The sequence below is a fragment of the Solanum lycopersicum genome, chromosome 10 (genome assembly GCF_036512215.1).
Source record: "Solanum lycopersicum chromosome 10, SLM_r2.1".
In the NCBI taxonomy this organism is placed as follows: Eukaryota; Viridiplantae; Streptophyta; class Magnoliopsida; order Solanales; family Solanaceae; genus Solanum; species Solanum lycopersicum.
The window spans coordinates 964644-980662 of record NC_090809.1 but is presented as its reverse complement, the minus strand read 5'-3'; the positions used below and the strand labels follow the sequence as shown (position 1 = coordinate 980662).

The following is a 16019-nucleotide window of genomic DNA, read 5'->3' as shown; positions in this document are numbered from 1 at the left end:
TCAAATTACATCATACAAATTTAAAATAGAGAAACTATCAGTTTAGTATTTTATTTGAATATTACATTTTTAAATACATTCAAATGTTAAGAAAATAAATAATCATTTAGATCTTAAAGCAATATCGTAATATTTAGTATATTCAGATTCGAACCTCTAAATCTTGATGTCTATCATACTATTTTAATATGCATTTAAATTCACATGATTTAATTTTAATGGAAATATAGTAATTTGCAATGACTGATACGATTCGCATCTCACGAAATGTGAATCGCATGAGCTCATTGCATCCATCACGGATCATTGTCAATAAGTTTCTAGCATCCATTTGAGGTATACTATCTGAATTACATGTGATATGATCGCATGAACATGCACAAATTTATAATAGAACGTTCGACACAAATCGTTGTTAATGTAACATGCATATGTAAGGTGCAATTAGATCTCCTGGCATTTTACAGTACAACTCATTTTCAATGCGATATTTTAAGCATCGAACAATCTAACTCATAGTCTAAAAATACGAGGTATTATAAACGCGTGATAGAGAAAAACTGAACATGCAATGAAAACCTGAGATCTTTTGGGTTTGACACTTAAACTACTTTTTAAAGTGCTTATATTTGAATAATAAATGGAACAATTTAAAAAAAGGTCGAGTAATTGATTTTCACCAATCACTCCATGTATTTATTCTTTTTAATAGAGAATTTTTATATATAATATCATTACGATTTCTTGTCCAGAAATTACTTATTAATTAATGATATGATCGATCATATGCTTATAATTATTTTGATTTTATTGGATTTTTGCTTATTTTTCATTAAAATAATTAAATCAAAATGAGTTATATTAACAGTAGTACTGTACTAGGTCACAAACACTCTATCTTCCGCCGTTTTTAAACTCTTCCGCCGTTAACCACCGTGTAACACCACCATTGTCGCCGCAGCTACACCTTAGCTCCTCTAGTGAACAGATCTTTGTTCAGTTTTCCGGTCTGCTTCCGAGACGCGATAATGGAGGTTTATTGAGTCGCGAGGCTCTGCTGTTTCTAATCATGTTATTGCTAAGAAATTTGAAGCCTTTTTTCAGGCGGAAAAGCCACTACAGCTTCGGTATTCTCTCTAGAGAAACTACTTTACCGGACCAAATCACTTCAGAATTCCACGAAACCTGCTGCCGCAGAACTTTTTGGAGCTCTACTTCAAGCTGCAATGAGATGATTGGATTATCATCAAGTAATTCTCAAAATCCTTACTTCTTTCATAATGTTGCTGAATTCTGCACTTTGTTAGGTCAGGAGAAGGCAGATGAATTGTTAGATAATGCTGCTGCTAATAGTAGTGATAGAGGAAAGGAAACGAAGTATACTACTAGAGAGATGGTTGATTTTACACAGATTCATATTAACAAGCTGCCAAGGGTTTTAATCATGGGACGCCCTAATGTAGGGAAATCAGCATTGTTTAACCGATTGATACGAAGGAGGGAGGCGCTTGTGTACAACACTCCTACTGATCATGTTACTCGGGATATACGAGAAGGTGTTGCAAAATTGGGGAATTTGAGGTTTAAGGTGTTGGATTCTGCTGGTATAGAAGCAGAGGCTTCTTCTGGTTCTGTTCTTAGTAGAACTGCAGAAATGACAGGAAATGTGTTGTCAAAAACTCAATTAGCACTCTTGTTAGTTGATGCAAGAGATGGAGTGTTGCCTATGGATTTGGATGTTGGAAAATGGTTGAGGAAGAATGCACCTGGAATGAAAACTATTGTGGTGATGAATAAAGCTGAATCACTGGATGATTGTGATGGTACACTTGCATCTGCTGCTGGTGAGGCTTATAGATTAGGATTTGGCGATCCCATTGCTTTATCTGCTGAGACTGGACTTGGAATGGCTGAACTTCATGAGACGCTTAGACCATTACTTGAAGAATATGTGCTCCAAAACAACTTATGTGCTGATGAGGAGGTACAGGATAATGACTCCTCCTCTGAAGATATGGAGTGTAAATTGCCATTGCAGTTGGCAATTGTTGGGCGGCCCAATGTTGGAAAGTCAACCTTGTTGAACACAATCTTGCAAGAAGATCGTGTTTTAGTTGGCCCTGAGGCTGGTTTGACTAGAGATTCCATCCGCGCTGAATTTCAGTACGAAGGAAGAACCATTTATTTGGTTGACACAGCAGGCTGGTTGGAGAGGACAAAACAACAGGAGAAGGGCCCTGCATCTTTAAGTATAATGCAATCAAGGAAACACCTTATGAGAGCACATGTAATTGTTTTGGTCCTCGATGCAGAAGAGATTGCAAACACTAGGCGAAGCATGAAGCATGTTGAAGTAGTTATAGCAAGGCGAGCGGTTGAGGAAGGACGTGGTCTTGTTGTGATTGTAAATAAGATGGATCTTCTAAGAGGGAAAGAAAATTACAAATTGTACAAGAGCGTAACTGAAGCTGTGCCCCAAGAAATTCAGACTGTTATTCCCCAGGTCACAGGGATACCTGTTGTATTTGTTTCAGCTCTAGAAGGAAAGAGCCAGATAGCTGTAATGAATCAGGTCATTGAAACATATGAAAAGTGGTGTTTGAGATTGCCAACAGCTCGTCTTAACCGCTGGCTATGTAAGGTAATGAGCAGACATTCTTGGAAAGATCAGGCAGCTCAACCCAAAATCAAGTATTTCACTCAGGTGAAAGCTAGACCTCCAACTTTTATTGCATTTATGAGTGGAAAAACCCAGCTCTCAGATACAGATTTGAGGTTCCTAACTAGATCTTTGAAGGAAGACTTTGACTTGGGTGGAATACCAGTCCGTATATTGCAACGAACTGTTGAAGGAAATAGTAGAACTAGTACCAGCAGCAAGAACAAGCAATCAGCTAATAGAATGATGGAAAGGGTTGTTTCAGACAAAAGAACAATCCTTGCTGTAGAAAACAACAGCACTACTTGAATTATCCAAAATTTAGCTTATCGTACGTGGTCATAGTTCAATTCAGAAAAAGATAGAAAGAGTAATTTTTGGTCTTTGGGAAGGCTTATATCCACTTTGGATTGGGTGCCTGGCATAGGGCTTTTGACTTACCTTGTAAACTCCCTCTGCCATTTTCTTAAGTCTTTTCTCCATTGTATCCTATCATAGACGATAGCCCTCTTTAAATTTATGCTTTATGTGAATATGTCAAGGAAGTTATGTTTTCTTTTTTATTTAATTAATATAGGGTGAAAATCATTTTATCTCTTCTACATGACTGAGTCTTTCAATGCTTTTGTGGTAAAAGCTAGAGAGAAATTGTTCTAAATTATTGGAGTAGATTAGAAGAAAAACTACGAGCAGATTTTAACAGAGGTATGAAATAGCTTCTGGTTTGCACACTCTGAATCCACCAAAAGTAAGACAAAGAGTTACTCAAAATCAGGGGGAGGGAATCCTTCGGGGTGGCCCAGTGGTTTGAGCTTGAAACTTCCATGTTGGAGGTCTCAAGTTCGAAAACCCCTGTCAGCAAAAGCAAGGGGTTCTGGGTCGAGCTCGTTGGACCATGCTTGCCTTGTGTGGGTTACCTCGCCTATGTGGTTTGTGAGCTATTGCATAGGAGCGGGGTTTTACCCTGTGCACAAACTCATATTAGAGAGGATCCTACCAAATTTGTTCATCCTCTACTCAATGAAGACTGCTATGTGAAGACTTATTCTAGAAAGATCAATCCAATACTGGAAGAGAGCAATGGCCAGTTGTAGATCACACTGTTGTGCACCCTAATAAGGAAATGGAGGAGAGGTCGAAAACCAATTACATGGAGAAGAGAATTAGATGAACAACCAGCCAAAAAGAGAGCAATTCATTGCACTTGCAAAATATGCCATCAAATTGGGCATAGTAGTGGGAAGAAAACATCAAGTAAAAACGCACTTCTGCTCATTGCAACGTTGCATACCTTGATCCACTGCTGTATGGTTAATGTTTGCTGCTGCAGTTTGAGCAGCAAACAGTTTTCTTTGAATCCCCATCGGACTTTAGTCCTTCCTTCCTATGTATAGTCAATCAGCACTGTGAGTTTTTACTTACTGTGTCACTCTTTGGTTTTGTTAGGCATATCAGTACTTTTCATGTTATGTTACATAATACGTTCTCATCTAGACAAAGTTGAATCAGCATACAGATTTCTGATCGGTTCTTTTAGTGTCATCTGGAATGAAACATGAGTTTCCAATTATCAGAGTGCCTCATGTTTGGAGTTGTAAAACTGTGCATGATTTTGCTTAGAAGAAACAGTGTTTGGATTCTGTTTTGTGCTACTGTCAAGCCTCGTTTCTAAGAGGTGATCCGAATATATGTGCTCGACAACAATCATTGACTCAATATCGTTTGTCTGGATATTTTGCATCTGCTATAGAAAAATGCTGATAACAGGCATTTTGGCCATTGAAAAGGCAATTCATTCCATTCTTGAAGGAAATGTTTAAGTAAACATTTGTGATCCTTCATATTACTTATTATTATCCAATGGATTACATTAATAAGCTTTTTTATTTTTGATGGTAAGTTATATACAGTATATAAATATGGTAAATATTGTACCACTATATTATTGGTCAATTTTAACATGTGAAAATAGTCCAATTATATCTAATAAATGATATAAGTTTTTAAAATATTTTCTTAGGTAATAGGTTCATCCTTCTACTCCTTTTCAACCATAGACTCTTTTTCTCCCTTCCATGGACTTCTAACTACTTCTCCTATTTCTCAACTATATATATTCACACCTTTCCACCATTCAAACTGATAACACCTTTGGCATAACAGCCAGACAGCATATCTTGATCCTTAGAACAAACAAAAAGAAAGTAAAAAAATTAAATTTTTTTTCGAAAAAAAAAATAGGGTCCAGATGTGTCTACTGTTATCTGGTAGGGTTTGCCTGTTCTGCATATGTTTATTTGTAGTGGTGGTTACAATTGGTATGTTGTTTGGATTTGGAGTTTTCAAAGATGGATATCACAAATTGAAACACACAGTTCATGTTGATGAAGGAAGGCCCTTCATGGGTTACCATTCTACTCCACCATATTATTAGCAACATTTAATTTTATTTTCTTTGTTTGTTTTTTGAACAAAGATTAATTGACATAACATTGTTTTTATCAATGTGTAAGAAATATGTTGTTAATTTGATAATGTAAGGTGTTATATACACTTGGAAAGTTATGTGATTAACAATTTTAATGTTTGGTTGATTGATTTGCACTTGCTAGGTGAGTTCTTGGAGTGCTTTATAATTGTTTTATCTATTGTAGTTGATATAGAAATAGCCCCAAAAATTAGGCAAGTGTTAGCAATTAACAATAGCCCATCTGAAATTCATCAATACTGACTAAACCAGCTGTGTTATAGTTGGCCTAAATCACAAGGGCTAAGTTACTTGACTGAAGGGGACAAGTTGCCAAAGCGTAGCTGAGTGATAAGCATAGGAGGCGTACTCAAAAGGCAACAACAACAATGTGGTTTTACATTGACAGATCTACAGAGTAAGGGTGGGTGCTTCGAATGCCTCGTATCAAGTGAGAGGATGGGGTTTCTCTCGCATAGGCATAGTAGGGTTCAAACCTACAATATCACCGTTATGAACAGTACGTTTCAACTAAATAAACTATCTTCCTCTTCCCATGAATTTTTTTTTCGGGGAGGGGGGGGGGGGTTTCTAATGTCATTCTTAACAAAGTTCCAATAGATCAGCCAACAAAGAAGAAGGGAGAAAGAAACATTTTTTTTTAGAATAACTCAACAAAGTTTCATTAGATGTACAATTTCCTCGAGCAGTTACACTATAAACTGTCAAGATATAAAATATGGTAATAACACAATCAAACAAAATTTTGTTAGATGTACATATGTGTATGGTAATCTCCCAGAAAAATAAAGGGCTTAAAGATTGCCTAAACAAATCCATTTGGTCTCTCACCACTTCTGGCAGATCTCTTCTGTAGATCTGCGTCGTAATGGGCAAAGGCAGCATCCAAAGCCTGCGGAGAAAACGTATATTTCCATAAGATTCAAAATTAATAGAAGAACTCCAACAGTAAGCACTTTAGAGAACATAAAATGTCTGTGTAACATGGTTTGAGAACTAGGCAGGACCACGAATATTCATGTAACTTTCCTGCTGCTAGAGAATTCTCGAACTCTAGTATTAACGTCGTGAAGTTAGAAGTTTACCTGAAGCATTGGCTGTACAAGAAGGGAAACTTGGTGTCTGACATCTGATTGCACAGATTCCTTGATCTCCTGAACATCAACAGAAAATTTCAGAACTTAACTCATAAAAAAAACTTCATTTCCCCTGTGCATCTGCCCTACCACAAAGAATTTCCAACCAGCAAGCACCTGGTTTGGTTTCCGATGTCTTCTATTATTTTACTTCATTGTTCACCCTTAGACCCAAACTTGATTTGTTCTTAGTAATTTAAATTTTCCTGTTATTACTACGTCAATCTTCTCTCAAAATAAAAAAGAAACGAGAGATCATCAATACCTTGATGAAATGGTTTCCTAAGAACTTCAAAAGAAAAAGAAGTCGTATTCAAAGATCTATGTAGTGTTTAACTAAAATGTCCAAACTGTTGATGTTTTCTTATTGTTACAAATGACATTGTTCTATCATGAATTATTTTGCTTCCCAAATCACCCTAAACATTGTATTTATACCAAACCAAGCTTAGTCTAAATACCACTGTTGATTTGTCTTCTGCTCCACATATTCACAAATTTGTACCCAAAGATGAAATTGAAAATAGTCGCACAACAAATTCCAACACAGGCCATGCTTTGTTTGGTGCATTACAGAGTTAAAAGGAAAAAAGGGAAGAAAGTAAAGACTCTGCAATGAAAGTGTAAAAGGGGAAAGGTCCACAAGTGCATATTTATCCATTTCTAAAAGATCAATACCTGCAACTTGGGATATATCTGAGACATTGCATCCTTTAACCTAGTCACCTATCAAATGATGAGGATTAGAAACACTTAAGGGATGATTGATTCAATATAAGAAGGAAAAAACAATGAAAAATTTACAAAAATGTCATGTTATCACAAGATCAAATTAAATTCAGATAGTATGTGCATAGTTAATACATAAGATGCACCCAAAATTTGGAAATACCAGACTATTAAAATAAGTAAAACTGCATAAACACTAAATCTTTCTTTCGGACCATACAACATAATTTTGCTGGTGATAATACAATTTTTACCCTTATATAAAGCCAATACAACATTGATATTCAAAATATTACCTTGGCGTAGAAATATTTTGTCGTTATCGGATAAGATGACCAGAAGTGCTTCAATAATTCCTGAATTGATGTCCAATGCTAGAAGTACAAAGAAAATCATCATTTGTCATTGTTAACAGAGTTTAAGAGCTGTAATGAAGTCCGGACAAAGATTTTAGATTCAGAATAAACAAAATCACCCTGTAAAACAACTCACAAGTAATAGCTCATTTTTAGTTGCACTAGGCAACTGATCTAACACACTCTCATGGGGATTCTTTCCCAGATGATATTTTGTACTTGAGATATTCTGACTTAGCAAGTTGAAAACCTGTAATCAATGATTTATAGTTCAACTTCTCCATAACAATATGATATTATTGGATGAAAATATCCTACTTCAAAAAAAAAGTAAAAATACCTTGAGAGCTACTTCAGGACTAATTATTGGTTCAATCAAACCTTGAGAATTTATCTCAGAAATGGAGTCCTTCAAGGAGCAAAAGGCTTCTTCTTTGCTCACACGAAATTTCAACTGTCTTATCCCTGTTTCAGCATCTCCCAAAGCCTTTATTGCATTTGCTTGCTGAGAATCAAAGTAGTCTCGGGGATCCTGATTTAAGAAAAAAATTATATATCTAATGAAAATCATGGTTGATGTGAGCAGAAGAAAAGCAGAACTGATGAACGCCACACCTTGATACTTAGCAATGCAACTGGTGGGTCTCGAGGTCCCTGAAGATCCTCAATCTCAGCTACTCGAGAAACTTTTTTTACGCGTTCTCTATATGCATTCTCATCAGACACTTCAGTAGCTTGTTCAGCTGCTCCACCAAATGCAATGAGTTGTATAAGCTTTTTCCGGGCTTGGAACAAGAATGAGATAAATGGACAACTGTATGAGTAGTAAATGCATTTTACCCTGATTTGTCCTGGTGAAAGCTTCAGCAACAGATCTTGTGTCACCCAGCTCAACATCTTCCCGGATTGATGAGACAATAAGAAGGAAAAATATCAAGTGATCAAGTCAAATATGAAACAAAACCAACTCAAACAAAGGCAGCCAGAACCACTAATACATCATGAAAGGTTCTCCTAACCCGTCTCCCTCTCCCAACCCTAAGCAATAGACATCAAAGACATCCATCCACATAGAAAAACATTAATAATGCATAACAAAGAATCGGTAGTGTACATACAAAATTCATTATCATTTTGCACAAAGGTGCCGTCAATAGAGACAATTTCAGTCTGCTTCACAATTTGTCTCAGATGAGAAAGAAATTTAAAGGAACTTAGTCAGTTACAGTGGAATGGTGCTATTGATAGAGCTTGTTAAGAGACACTTACCTATAACTCTTCCTTGAAGAACCACTGCTGCATGCTGATTGAGGTATTGTGAGAAAGACCTTTTGAATGGTTCATACTGTGGTTCTAGAATCTCCTTAGTTTCACCCTGAGGTAGTCCATGATCCTATATTTACCATGACATATAAAAAATAGGTTAGCTCCAATTCTCTTTTACGGGGTTAGATCAATGAATGTACAAGAACAGCAGGTCCTATCGAAAATAAATGATTAAATTGCATTGCAGAATAAAGCTTCGCTGAAGTACCGGGAGATGCATATAATCATCACCTTCATCTGCTTCCATGTCCAGAGTTGGATCCACTCTTCTGATCTGAAAAGAACAAAAAATGTAAAGACTTCTGGAAGTTCTTCTCCTTCCATCCCCTCTCAAGGGAAGACGGAGAGAGAGAGAGAGAGAGAGAGAGAGAAGAGGGAAACCAGAATACTCCGTGGAAGTTCTTTTAGGATGGAATTTGTTAGAAAACAATGAAAAAGTAAATATCTGGTGGAATACCTTCCTCCGAGCTTCAGATACTAACATATCATCTTGCTTCAAGAAAACTGCAAGCTCCTCATCTTCAGCAGCCTCCGCAGCAGCTGCAACAATGTTTTTTGTACTGTGGAGGTATTCAGCTCTTGAATATTTAGTCCAGAATTCTTTTTCTGACATCTGAGATGGAAAGCAAGAGATGTAACATGCAACTAACAAGATCCAGAATTCAAAAGTCTGATTTGAAGATAAAACTGTAGCATAATTAAATCTCACATAACGTCATTGCTGTTATAGGTGGCTTTGGGAGATTGTTATTACTTAGTAAAGCAATTAAGATGGAAACCTCAAGATGAATTAAACTAAGGGAGCAAAGCCCTGTACCACTCCTATATTCAGTTGTAATTGGAAAGGGTTTACCTAAAGCTTCAATGAAAAATGCTTCAATGATCCCAAATTAGTCTGATTTTGGTGACAAGTTAAGCATGCATATCTATCTCAGCATGCTTTTGTGCATAAAAAGCTCACAAGATAAACAGATCGAAATCCAAGAAAATGTTTATACTGCTTGCTGACTATATTTTACCTTGCCAGGAACAAACTTCAGATATGCTTGGCGGACAGCTGGTTTCTCCGCAAAAATCTGAAACAAGATTTACCATATTAGACGAGATTTACAAAGAAAGCAATGTAACATATACAGCTACCAATACTTCTTTGTTACAATATACAGAACCTTGAAAAAGCTCAATTGTCACTTTTCTCGTTTAATTCATACACTAGCCTAGAATAATACTTCAAATAACTGATGGAAGAACATCAGAACTAAAAGAATTAGAAATCCAACAACTTACAGACAAGAGTGAGGCATAAAAAGACCCAAATATGAAGTTCTTTTTTTCATCCAACTCTCCTGTGAGTTAGATTTTGATTACTGAACGAAGAGCCCGACTATTAAAAAAAGAGCAAAAGTCCAACTACATCCTAGATCCAATAAGTTGTGGGGGTAGTGGGCTCTGTAGATCAGAAAGAGCTGCAAATATCGCATTAGCAGTAAAAATAATTTAAATAATTTCAGCCCTAAGTAAAAGAGATTATTAATTAAGTTTTGTAGGTAAAAGCATAGTATCTTTTTGATGTAAATTTCAGAAAATATTTTTTCGATAACAGAGAAATCTGCAAGGACCAGTAGCACGGTTTGAAATCCAGCGGGTAATGGGTCTGACTCTCTACCCTCTCCACTTAATACCAGTGTTCGAACACATCATGTGTGTGATCTTACCACTAGACCAAACGCCAAATTTCGAAAGATAAATCTTTTAAGCAAGAGGAATTCTTAGAGCTTGCTCAACTTTAACGTGCAAACCCTGGAAACTGAGACCTCCGCTCCTATGCAATAGTTCGCAAACCACATAGGAGAGGTAACCCGCACTAGGCAAGCCTGGTGTGACGAGCTCGACCCAGAAGGCAAACCTCTTGCTTTCGCTGGCAAGGGGTTTCGAACTTGAGACCTCCAACATGGAAGTCCCAAGCTCAAACCACTGGGCCACCCCGAAGGGTAAGGAAGCATCCATCCTTGACCTACATCATCTCTACTGTTAACAAGAACATAATTTGACCTTGTATGAGCTAAATCTATGCTTCATGCTGTTTCGTTAGACTCAATTTAACCACTTTATAAAACAAAGAATGTTACCTGATGAATAACCTCTGGAGTCAAGTTAAATGTAACTCTGTTTGTCTGAAACAACAATGAAAACAACAGATTGTCAAGCCCAGGTCAGCAATTGGAAAAGGAGAGGGAGAGACGAGACTGCAGACCACATTGTTTCCAATACAAGGTGGTTTAAAGCCAAAATATTTGCATTTTCATCTGCTTCTAGTAATTTATTTGTAAAAGGAGCCACAAGTTTATCTGTACATCTAAAGTGGTAATTCCCATTACTCAATACAAAAAGGAGACAAGTTTTTCACAATAATAGGATCTGATTAGAATTTGAGAAAATCACTATTGTTTAGGCATATTTTGGAGAAGTAAAATAAGCACCCTATCAGAAAAAATGCAAAGTCATGTATACATGCAAATATGGTGACAAACAGACCACAGAGACAAGATCTCCCTCTTACCTGACCATCAGATAATGGTTTTACACTCCACATGTCATTTTTTAAAGCTACTCGCTGTTTTGGCTTCTTATTTTCACTCTGTTCCAGCAGCTTCTGTAATACATTGACAAGATAAAATACTGTTATGTCTACAGAAAGCAGCCACCAACTGCATAGGAAGGATTCCAGATATAGCTCAAAACTTTAAGCGAACAGTGGTTTACTATGTTTATGAAAATAATCTATTTAAAGGTCTTTCTACCTACTAACCTTCCTAGCGGCCCAAAATTCAGTCTCTGATAGAATACCTGCAATGACCAATTCCCTGTGGAGATTCTGCAACTCACTGCAACCACTTACACTTTTTAGTAATATCAACAAGACGAGAAATATAAAGGAGAAGATGAAATGCCAATTTTGGAAAGAAAATTTGCAACAATAACTGCATATTTCAAGTAAAACCGTAACATTTACAAGACACATTTACAACACTAGCTAGCATAACAAAAAGAGCTTTACAGAAGGCCCCCTGCCTGCAAAATTGAACCAGAAAAAAATTCCATTCACCTGTTCTCCTGCAGTAACTTAATCCGACGCCCCATTTCTGTTGCACTAAGTTGCTCATCATGTGGAACAGCAGGTTTTTCGGAAGTAGCTTTCCCTATTTCCCCACAAGCTGCAATTGCTGAGGCTGTTCAAGTAAATACAGATTTGTAAGTACAAAACCACAACTTTAAAGTATCAACTTGGAATGTCCAGTGCAGGGTAATCACATAGTAACTGCATACACTTTAACGAGCTAGCTGGTGTTGAACTAGTAATATAAAACAGTGAAAAAAAACATTAAACCTTTGAAGAGGCTATTCACTGATTTTGTTATCTTAACCTATAGACAACAATGCCAGATGGGCAAAAAAGAACCAAAAGACAGAAAACGAAGTCTTATTCATTAAAATTTCCGATAAATCAAACTGTACTTGAAATAATTAATGTCAATTATATACACATGGAATGGAGCATTTAGGCAGCAATATCTCATATTCTGTCCTGCTCAAAATGCTCAAGTTCAGCACCAAGCCAGTCGCACACTTGCACACAAGAGCAAGAGAAGCATGGAGGAAAGTGTTACTCAATACCACGAGAAGGCTGGTCTCAGCCCTTCCCTACCATTTTATATATTGTCTTGCCTTCTCCTTTAAACAAAAATCTACTAAACGACCAATGACTTCATTGAGCTCCAAGTTGATATTTCTGGGCCCAAAAGTGAAGGCCATCGGTGAAATAGGTAAAAACAAACTCAAAGTCTTACTTACATGAATGTCAACATGTTTGATCGTTTGTTATTATTGACAAACAATTCAGAATATTCAAGTACAACCCCATACAGTTAATACATGAAAACAAAAGGGCAAACGGATTTGATCACACACCACAAGAAGGAATCAACAATGAGACACGTAAATGTAATGAAGTCCAGTATATTTCAAGTTTTCACATATTTGAAGCAGAATGGTCCACTTGTAGCTGGGTGATGAAACTGATGGATGAGTCAATGAATGTCATAAAGACTAACCAACAAAGTCCCGACACTGGTCACGGTCAGGGAAGCTATCAAATTCGAAAAGATAATTTCCACCCTGAAAATAGTAGAAAATGGAATTAGTTGCAGTACTCAGATAAGTTAGCAGTTTGTTGACTTCACCAGCACTGGGATCAGTCTACTGTTTCTAGACTTGACCAGACATAGAAAGAAAACAGTCAGTCTCAAAATAAAGGGCTCACAAGTAGAATGTTTTTCCAAAACATAAATCCGAACCTGAGCTTGTGTGAGATTAAGTAGAGCCTGCTTACTTGAACACTCCTTGGAAGACTTGTGGCCTGAAAAAAGAGAGAAGAGAGAGTCAGCGTGAGAAAGGCGAGAGAGAGAAGCTAAGTATTGTGAAGGGAAAAAGAACAGACAAAAGCACCTTTAATCAACTTGAACTCCACATTAAGCTTTGTAGTTAATGTTGGGTCATTCGGCATAAAATAAAACCGTTCCTTGGTCTACACACAATTAAAAAGACAAATTAGAAAATCAACGGTTGGTTGCATAACAGCTGTAGTAGAATCTACCTTACAGAATCTGAAATTCATAGTTCATACCGTCTTTTTTTTTTACACATAGTTCATATCATCTAAAGAGGAATCTTTATTGTTGAATCCATAACCCGATCAGAAATTGTGCTTTTTTATTGTTAGAAATTGTGTTCTTTTTTCAGATTAATGCACCCTCCCACCTCCACCCACCCCACCCCCACCCCAAAACCCCTAACCAGTTGTCCAGCAGTTCCCTTTCCCACTTTTGATCCATTGGTGATGCATACCCCATCCTTAAGATTGGATGTGGAAAGTCGTTATTGTCAAAACTGCATTTCGTTAATGCAAACAAAAATAACAATAATGCCTCAGCGCACACTGGTAGTGATGGAGGTCAACTATATGAATGTTCAATATCCATTCTACTCCATTTGTAAACTAGTAAAGGAGATTATGTTAATACATAGAATGAGAGACACCATCTGTTTTAAGCAGTAGTCTTCTGATGGGTAGAATAAATAGATACTCTTTTGCAAAAAAAAAAAAGATAATCATTTATCTCACATACTTCTTTAAACTTGTTTACCAGTCAATAAACAGACCATTTCATGTTCTCTCTTTTTCCACCTCTTCCTACGAGCTCAGCATATCACTTGCAACACTGTTATTGTTATTTGTTCAATCAATAAACTATGTCTCAAGCCCAAACCAGTTGATGTCGGTCATATGAATCCTCTATATCAGTTTGGCTCTATTTTCCTTTAGAACCATTGTGGCAAACCAGTTCGTTCACCTCAGCTAATTAATTGGGAACCTACTACCTCCCACCAGCACTAAGTACTCGTTATCAATAAACTTGTTTACAATCAATTATCAGACCAGTTGATGTTCTCTCTTTTCCCACCTCTTCCTACCAACTCAGCATATCATTTGCATTGACATTATGTTATTTGTTCAATCAATCAGCTATGTATCAACCCCAGAACAATTTATGTCAGTCATATGAGTCCTCTATATCATTTCGGGTCTATTTTTTAAAATAAACTTAACGTCCAGGCCAGCTTGTGCTCGCCTAAACTAATAATTAATGTTATTGTTGTTGGTTTTTTCTTCAAACAGTCACAAGCTACACTGTACCCTCCCCAAACCTAGACTACACTAAGTTTGTTACATTGTTATTGCTGTTTTTTTCTTCAGAATTGAGCATATCAAACAACCATACATCTCAACCACAACGTAACAAGCCAATAATCAAATGAGGTGCAAAGGAAAATACCAATTTCAAAACGCCAGGGACGCCAGGAACCTTGACTGAAGTTTTGTACTTGGCACGCTTAACCACCTTACCATCGGCCATACTGGGTGTTCAAAAAATCGAATATTTTCACTAATACATCAACAAAAAAAATTTTTAAAAATGGGTATTACGGATTCTTCTATTGAGGATCTACCTACTCCAATACTTCGAATTCAGCATTGAACCATTTTTTCCCCCAAAGCTAGGGCAAATATAGAATCGGAAAATGGGATTGAGATACAGTGATTTATGGACGGGGAAGATCTAGGGTTCCGATGGATGGGGTTTAGAAGAGATCAATCAGTAACTGTGTATACATTTTGCTTTTTCTATATAGAGGAGTGATTCCTCAATAAAATTGCTCAAAAGTTAAAATTATATATATTAAAAGAAAAAGTAAATAATATACAAAAGATAAATAAATCAATAAGCAAGATATTGCATAGGTAAGGGCAACTTTCAGCAAACAAAACATTTATATTTATATGTTATAACAAAGTTTGTATAATTGCCCTTCATAGCAAACATATAACTGTATAATTCGTTATACATATACAATTGTATAATTTGCTGGCCTAAATTGTATAATTCGCTGGCCTATTTCGCTGGAAATGTATAATTCGCTGGCCTATTTCACTATAATTTTATAATACGCAATATAATTCGCTAGCCTGTTTCGCTGCAATATTTGTATAAAAATTGTTTGGCATACAACTGAATTGAAGTAAAATATTTGCATATTGTATAATTATAAGTGTATAGGAAAGAGATATATGTTTTTCTCTCGCTTTATACAAAAACGGAAACACAATTTATAAACTTTTATTGTATAAAGAGAGAGAAAATTGTATTTTACTGCAATTGTATAATTCACAATTATATAATTTGCTGGCCTTTTTCACTGCAATATTTGTATAAAATTTGCATTTGTATACAATTGAATCGAAGTAAAATGTTTGTAAATTGTATAATTAAGTATATAGCACGAAGATATATGTTTTTGCATGTGTAAATACAATTTTCTTTTGCTTTGTACAAAACAGAAACATAATTTATACACTTTTGTTGTATAAAGCGAGAGAGGCGAGCAGAGGGAGAGTGGCGAGCGAGAATGGGAGAGTGGCGAGAGAGAGTTTTGGGAGAGAGATGACTGACAAACTTCGACAAGCGTTTGCTATGGGGCACAATTAAATCAAACAGTAGCTATTCTATTTATTTTAGGTTATTAGTTTGATATTACATACAATTATCCTTTATTATATACATAAATTAACTAAATTGTACCGAGCAAATTATATATTAAAAGATTCAAATATTAGATTTTATATCTAAAGTTTAGAAAAGATTAGAAGTAATTTCGAGATTGAATAGTCAATGTATATTTGTCATATAGTTAAGTCATTTTGAGTG

At 36.2% G+C, this 16019-nt stretch overlaps 2 protein-coding genes across 2 annotated transcripts; one reads left to right on the top strand and one right to left on the bottom strand.

The window, feature by feature from the left end:
- The first annotated feature begins 798 nt into the window (after positions 1-798).
- On the top strand, positions 799-3261 carry LOC104649493 (uncharacterized). Its single transcript, XM_010328898.4, has one exon. The coding sequence runs from the start codon at positions 1070-1072 to the stop codon at positions 2966-2968; it is 1899 nt and encodes a 632-aa protein (XP_010327200.1). The 5' UTR covers positions 799-1069; the 3' UTR covers positions 2969-3261.
- Positions 3262-5836: 2575 nt separating this feature from the next.
- LOC101251518 (general transcription and DNA repair factor IIH subunit TFB1-1) lies at positions 5837-14969 on the bottom strand. The gene is made up of 21 exons (XM_010328899.4): positions 14764-14969; positions 14589-14670; positions 13201-13279; positions 13050-13111; positions 12807-12870; positions 11801-11924; positions 11504-11579; positions 11255-11347; positions 10824-10868; positions 9714-9770; positions 9152-9307; positions 8903-8968; positions 8638-8761; positions 8209-8265; positions 7984-8111; positions 7709-7900; positions 7505-7618; positions 7309-7386; positions 6962-7009; positions 6233-6301; positions 5837-6039 (listed from the first exon to the last, which is right to left on the bottom strand). Exons 1-21 carry the CDS (start codon positions 14787-14789, stop codon positions 5953-5955), a joined length of 1827 nt encoding a protein of 608 aa, XP_010327201.1. The 5' UTR covers positions 14790-14969; the 3' UTR covers positions 5837-5952.
- Between the last annotated feature and the right edge of the window lie 1050 nt (positions 14970-16019).

Bases quoted from the DNA above. Each gene is read 5' to 3' on its own strand.
- LOC101251518 (XM_010328899.4), bottom strand. From the start codon at position 14,789: ATGCTGAATTCGAAGTATTGGAGTAG. The intron at 8,969-9,151 runs GTATTCCACCAG...TGTTCTTTTCAG, and splicing joins TATCTGAAGCTCGGAGGAAG to ATCAGAAGAGTGGATCCAAC. The intron at 7,901-7,983 runs GTGTGGCGTTCA...TTCTTAAATCAG, and splicing joins TTGCATTGCTAAGTATCAAG to GATCCCCGAGACTACTTTGA.
- LOC104649493 (XM_010328898.4), top strand. From the start codon at position 1,070: ATGTTATTGCTAAGAAATTTGAAGCCTTTTTTCAGGCGGAAAAGCCAC.